The following is a 7,190-nucleotide window of genomic DNA, read 5'->3' as shown; positions in this document are numbered from 1 at the left end:
TCGCTAATACCAACATGTTCAATACACGCTAACTGTCTGACACAAAACTGGATGAAAGGAAAATGGCTGCTAGGATGAATACAAATTGAATTAGCTGATTTAAAAAACTGCTTTATATTGTTGATGTCCTAAGTGGAAATCAGCCACACTGTATAAATGTCAATTAAAGCCTCATGAATGACTTAAAAGAAGTTGTTACAGATGGAAAGACATTTCACCAGGCTTACAGGCTAACACCAGACTTCAGAGAGATTGAAGTGGCTTGTCTTGACCTGCCTTTATAAATGATACACAACTCACTAAATTGCATATCCGACTTTAAATCAAAGCAGTCCAATGTTCAACCATGTGTGAAATCAGACTTAGCCCATTTCAAGTGAAAACCACTGAGAAGCAAGTATGCAGGGATGATGCAATTAAAAAAGTTACGCACACTGCAAATGTGATCAAAGCCTTATGTTAATATACCTTGTAAGCTGGAGCACAAAGTAAACACAGGGACAGGAGGGACAAACACACAAGCTCCCTGCAACACCAATGTACTGTAGGAGTTCCTCCTTTTCTAGCTGTCACTTCTCTTGTTTAGCTTTACTTAACCAGACAAGGTGACTTAGCGCATGTTCTCATTTATGGGAAAAAAAAACAACTACCAAACTTTTTCACATGTTGTTTAAAAAATAACCCCTCACCTTCTATTAAAGGTGGGGTATGCGATTCTTATCCTATACATGCCTTTTTGTCAAATTCAGAATATCTCCTCACAGTCTGCAAGCTGTCAGTGTGTGCGTTGAAAAAACCCCTCCGGTGTTTGTACACAGCCCTGGCTCTGTAAATGGGAAATAAACAAAGTGGCTCGGACTGAAGCCACACAACACTATTCCAGACATGATTTGTGTGTCAGGTAACGTTAAACTTTCTAGTTTGCCAAGATATGCTGTTGTTGTGATGTTAGCTATAGTAGCAGTTGTGAGTATCGCTGTGTGGAGCTAGTTTGCTGGCTCTGGGAAATGTCCTCTCTGCATGTTAGCTTTGCAGCGCAGTTGCTAACCCATAACCTAGCTAACATTAGTTACATTACTTGCTGTATCGCTGTTTGCTCTATATCATGGTATTAGATTTCTCCAAAATCACATACCCCACAGAGACAGAAATGAGGGAACAGAGGAAGGAAAGGGAATATCAAAACCAAGGATGAGAAAGAAGGAAAGAACGAAAGAGATAAAGAAAGGATTTACTGGAACATGGGGACTTGTCAGCCAGCCAGAGATTGCTTTGTCCTGCATGACTGAACATGAGCCTCTGCCACACACACACACACACACACACACAGTGTGTGTATGTGTGTATGTTAGAGTGTGCATCAATGGCTGTAATGTGCAGGTAAGGCTCTGTGTGCTGATATGCCCCATCTGTGCAATTTCATTGTCTCTCCAATTGTGGTTATGTGTTTGTTTTTGGATAAATGCAAGGAGAAGAATAGTATCTGACTGTGTGTGTGTGTGTGTGTGTGTGTGTTTGCTGGGGCATTGTGCCTCCAGTGAAGGGTAAAGGGGTCCATCAGCTCTCTCTCAGTGGTCTGACAGTGCAGACGGAGACAAAGCAGTCAGCCAGTGTTACTGAAGTGTAGCTTGTCTGACAACACAAACAAGAAGCAGAAATGAGAGCGTGCGCGCACACACACCACTACAGATATCACCTTTTCTCTAATCTCTAAGCACACACACACTTCTAATCTGAAAAAGGCACAAACTATTACAAAATGTTTAAAGGATCATACAGACAGCTGTCTTCCTGCTGCACATGATCTGTCAGTGCTCCTCTTGCAGTTGAGATTAATGTTTTGTTGGAGCGTTAATGTGGCTTGATTTTTCTCTGCATTACAGTTAGACAGCTAGATGGCTGAAATGTAAAGAATTAACGCCAAAGCCATATTATGACTCATGTGATGACATTTGGTAACATTATCATGCAATGAGCATGATTTCTTTAGCTGTAAATATCACTTCTTGTCAGCTCTAAAAATAACTTCAAGAATAGCTACTGGACAGCCAGGGTGCTGTAAATGTATCTCCCATTAGCTTTGTGTTTGTAATGACAAAAGGTACATGTTTTTCTGTAATATCCACATGTGGGCGCACTGATGAGACAATACTTTCTCTACACAATTAAAGCCATGTGCAGAAAAGTAATCCACTGCTTAATCACTCATTCAAAGTATCAATTTCATGCACTTGATGCACCTGCAATGTTTACCTTTGTAAATATTTCTTAGTTTGAGATATAAAAGGTTTATACTGTGGTTATTTTAGAGTGCAAAAAGTACCTGGTTGGCACATCAGTCTTCCATTACTTCCATTACTGTTTCTCTGTCTGTATGTTCATCTCTCTCTATTCTTTTACCATTTTCTCCTCCTTTGTCGTGCTTTCCAGAAAGATTTAATCTCCTCCGGTTGACTCCTTAATTAATTAAATGAGTGCGCATGCGCAAAGTGCATGCTGCCTGTTGCCGTAGCTCTTACTGACCAGGTGAGAGGACAGCTGATGAAACTCCACTCAAACAAGGCTGCAGGCCACGATGGCGTTTGCCCCAGGGTGCTAAAAGCCTGTGCCCCCCAGCTATGTGGAGTCCTTCAGCATGTCTTCAATCTGAGCCTGAGTCTTCAAATGGTGCCTATTCTGTGGAAGACATCTTGCCTCGTTCCTGTGCCGAAGACGCCGTGTCCCAGTGGCTCCAAGGACTACAGACCGGTGGCACTGACCTCCCACATAATGAAGACCCTGGAGAGACTGGTGCTGGAACAGCTGCGGCCCATGGTCAGACCCCTCCTGGACTCCCTTCAGTTCGCCTACCAGCCCCGGCTGGGAGTTGAGGATGCCATCATCTTCCTGCTGAACCGCATCCACACAAACCTGGACAAGCCAGCAAGCACGGTGAGGATAATGTTTTTTGACTTCTCCAGAGCTTTCAACACCATCCGGCCAGCCCTGCTGGGTGAGAAGCTGGCAGATGCAGGTGGACGCCCCCCTTGTGTCCTGGATTGTTGACTACCTGACTGGCATGTGCGTCTGCAGCACTGTGTGTCGGACAGCACGGTCAGCAACACTGGGGTCCCTCAGGGGACTGTCCTGTCTCCCTTCCTCTTCACCATCTACACCACAGACTTCAGCTACTACACAGAGACATGCCACCTTCAGAAGTTTTCTGATGACTCTGCTGTGATGGGAAGTATCAGCGGTGGGGATGAGTCTGAGTACAGGGCTGTGGTGGGTAACTTTGTTTCATGGTGTGAGCAGAACCATCTGCAGCTCAACGCGACAAAGTCTAAGGAGCTGGTTGTAGATCTACGAAGGGCCAAGGCACCAGTGACCCCAGTTTCCATCCAGGGGGTCAGTGTGGACATTGTAGAGGATTACAAGTACCTGGGAGTAAACATGGACAATAAACTGGACTGGGCTAAGAACACTCAAGCTCTTTACAGGAACGGCCAGAACCGCCTCTATTTCCTGAGGAGGCTGAGGTCCTTCAACATGTGCCGGACAATACTGAGGATGTTTTATGAGTCTGTGGTGGCCAGTGCTATCCTGCATGCTGGGGCAGCAGGCTGAGGGTAGCAGACGCTAATAGACTCAACAAACTGAACCGTAAGGCCAGTGACATTGTGGGGGTGGAGCTGGACTCTCTGTCGGTGGTGTCAGAGAGGAGGATGCTGGCCAAACTTCATGCCATCTTGGACGGTGTCTCCCACCCACTCCATGACGTGCTGGTCAAACAAAGGAGTACCTTCAGCGAAAGACTCATCCCCCCAAAAAGCAGCACAGAACGCCACAGGAAGTCATTCCTGCCTGTGGCCATCAAACTCTTTAACTCCTCCCTCTAAGTGTCAGTCTATATGACCCTAAGTCATTAAACTGGACATTGGACCATTAACATCACTGCAATAGTTGAAATAATTGTGCAATATTCTCTGCACTATTACTTGTTACTTGTATTATTATACCGTACATTGTTATCATCAACCTTAAATCCACTTTGTACTTTACACTTATTTTAATTTTATACTTATATCCACTTTGTACTTAATTTCTCTTGCCTGTATTTTAGTGTATTATATTTAGATTTGCTTACTACTTCTATTCCTGTGGGCACGGACGTGATAGTGAGCAGCTGTAACAAAAGAGTTTCCCCTTGGGGATCAATAAAGTATTTCTGATTCTGATAAACTCTTTCCCACTCTTGGCAGTTCCTAGCATCCTCATATTCTCTATCAGCCCACATTTCCTGCATGGAAATGTTCAGCACTCTGCAATATCAGACTGCTACCTACATAATGGAAAAGTTGCTCTGGAAAACTAAAAACCCTTTATCTAGTTCACAGCAACAACAAAAGGTCCAGGGGTCTCACTTATAACGGGGCCTGAAAGAGCCACTTCCCACGCAAAAGTTGGGATCTATAAAAAAAAACTTGACGGGAGAATGTGCGCACCTGTAAGTAAACTCTGACTCAAAGTCCGCTCAATAATAATAAATACTGCAGTGACACTCGTGCATAATGCTGCATGGTGGATGCGCTGGCACTGCAGAGGACAACACGATTGGAAGAATTAGGAGAGGAGTGTTCATGGACCACAAAGATTTCCTGGCCCATGATGATGACTGGCTAATAGGCCTACGCCAATTTAGTTTCCCTTGAGCAGTGCTCTTGGATCTATGCACTGAACTGGGTCCAGCTCCGGCTCATTTATATGCCTCAGTATTCATGTGTTGCTTTGCAATGACCATTTAAAGCTGAATGTGGGCGTGTAGAGGGCGGGATATGAGGCTCATCCACCTGCGCACATTTCCAGGTGGATTGTCTTTTTAAGGGGAAGGTTACCTGCAGGTGTGCATACGCATGGTTTTATAAATCAGAATCTTTTTAAGACGCATTTTCGGCTTTTGTGCACACGTACGCTAAAAAACAGAACAAGGACATCTATAAATATAACCTCACTGAGTAAAAGAATAGTGATTAATCATCATGACTCTGGCGTTTATCTTTTTATTTCATGCCAAACAGATATGATTCACATCCGGGAATTGATAGGGTTGTATCCAGCTCGGCATATGAGAAGATTCTGGTTTTTCAATGTGATGTTGTATGTAACACTAGTCACAGTGAAAGATTAAAACATTGATGCTTTTATGTTTTTGCTGTGGATACACTAGAAACCCCCCTCAAAGATCCCAACTAGCCCCCAATGAGGGGGCTAGTTGGGATCTTTGATTCAAATCAACGAGGAGGATTTAATGAGGCATCAGTGCAAAACATCTCATCACATTTATGATGCTGATGAGTGATTTGACTGAAGGAGAAGCTGAATGGATAAAAAAGGCTTTTCTATTTCAGTTTCAATTCAATTTCAAGTCATTGCCTGACAGCTTAGCTGCAACAGAGATAATTGTAAGTACCATTACACAATGTACAAGTCTCGTTTTATATCCTTGTGAGTTACAGTGCACAGTGTGTAAGAGTACCTTGGTCCTCATGATTTCCCTGATAGCAGAGTCAAACTCCTGGGAGTTGTTGTAGTCCACTGTCATGACGTGAGGTCTGCCAATGTACTGCTCTGCATACGGGTGTTGAGAGGACACCTGCAGAAAACACATGCAGGGCATACAGTAAGAGCTCTATATGTCTAAAATAAAAAACAGCCTTAAAGGGTTATTGTGGGGAGTTTTCATCTGGCTAATTCTAAACTTTTCCTTACAAGGATGAGGGTGTTGTCGTTAATTATAAAATGTTTTTATTTAGGGTTTTTGATTGTATTGTATTTTATTGTAAATGCATATCATCAATGATTTACATGTTGAAAAATAAAAATATTTTATTATAAAACCTGGAAAATTTCTCGCAGAGCTAGCATATCAACTATTCGCAGCATTTTTAAGATGTTCCTCTCAGGGCTATAAAGAACGCACTGGACCAGAAGAATGTATTGCAAGAATTTCTCCAAACGTTGTGTGCACATTCATTAGTAGCAACATGGATCTTGTTGTTCTAGGAACGCCATGTTTCAGCCTTTTTTCAAGCACTAACATGTGCTGTCTGCACCTACAGTTTGTGCCAGTTCTTTTAATGTATCTACTGATGAATAAAGTTACTGGCAACTTGGCTGGTGGTGAGAACCACAGCAGCCAGAATATTGGCATCAGTGACTGATGTTGGGGAGTGATGGACATAATGAGCTTACCTCTCTAGAAGTTGGCTTGCCTCTGAAAAACTCGTGATTGAGTGAGCTGTGAGGTGGGTGGAACTTGGGCTGCAGGAAGATGCAGCCATTGGCTATTGCTTCCAGAGGAGCTGGGCCTTCGTAGGGGAATCCAAAGCCAATGAAGAGCTAGAAAAACAATCAGGAAAGTTATTTTGTAAATATGGTAACTATTAATTTCAACATGTTAAATCAGTTATTGTACTGTATTGTGTGCCAAAATCAGTTTCTGGGTGAGGAGAAGTAGGTTGTATAATCGAAGCTGCACACAAAGAGTCTGTGTGCACTCAGAATGACATCAACAGTGAGAGTTCAGCAGATAAATTTAGTATGTATGTAGGTAATATTTTGTTCAGTGTCTTGCCTTGGCCTTGCGCAGCAGTTGCTGCAGCTCATGCTGGGGCAGCAGGCCGTGGTTCTTCACAAAGGCCGGGACCTCCGGGGGTCTTTGGGTCTCATAGTATACTGTGCCATGGACCTCCATGTACCTGTGGAGAATCTGCAGGAAACCTTCCTTACCCTGCTGGGAGAGGAGGGGAAAAAGATGGGTTGGTGCGATTGAGGGCGTAGGGTGAAGAGCGAAGGGTGTACAGAAAAAGATCGTGTCAGAAAAGAACAGCATAGAGAAGAATATGATTAAAGAAATTGTGTCCAATTTGTTTTGTCTTTGTGTGAGCTGTCTGCTGTCTGTGTGCGTAGCTGTCAGATTTTGGTGTCAGTATGTTTGTACAGTACAACGTATGCGTGTTTCTCTCAAAATCTAAGACTAAGTCCGTGGTGGATACATCTTAAAAAAACACCCCTTTTGCATATGAACACAGCTTATGTCCATAATGGTGTTTTCAGGTCATTTTCATAAAGATTTCTGTCCACACAAAAATGTAACAGGAAACAGGAAAAAACCTTAAACTCTTTTTCCCCCTCCTTCACTTGCAAAACAA

The 7,190-nt window shown here is 43.1% G+C and overlaps 1 protein-coding gene across 9 annotated transcripts in view; it reads right to left on the bottom strand.

Annotated features, from left to right (window-relative positions):
• Positions 1-7,190, bottom strand: part of LOC122873718 (alpha-1,6-mannosylglycoprotein 6-beta-N-acetylglucosaminyltransferase B) — a 108,215-nt gene that overhangs the window by 5,354 nt on the left and 95,671 nt on the right. For 7 of the 9 annotated variants that reach the window (XM_044190802.1, XM_044190804.1, XM_044190798.1 and 4 more), the window contains 3 exons: positions 6,614-6,772; positions 6,232-6,378; positions 5,516-5,632 (listed from right to left, as the gene is read on the bottom strand). In XM_044190802.1, the coding sequence (XP_044046737.1) occupies positions 5,516-5,632; positions 6,232-6,378; positions 6,614-6,772 (423 nt within the window). The remainder of the gene's footprint in view (positions 1-5,515; positions 5,633-6,231; positions 6,379-6,613; positions 6,773-7,190) is intronic. The other 2 variants (XM_044190801.1, XM_044190799.1) reach the window with 1 other exon arrangement.

The sequence above is a fragment of the Siniperca chuatsi genome, linkage group LG3, assembly GCF_020085105.1.
Source record: "Siniperca chuatsi isolate FFG_IHB_CAS linkage group LG3, ASM2008510v1, whole genome shotgun sequence".
In the NCBI taxonomy this organism is placed as follows: domain Eukaryota; kingdom Metazoa; phylum Chordata; class Actinopteri; order Centrarchiformes; family Sinipercidae; genus Siniperca; species Siniperca chuatsi.
The sequence above is the reverse complement of the archived record's forward strand: the minus strand, read 5'-3'. Positions and strand labels throughout refer to the sequence as shown.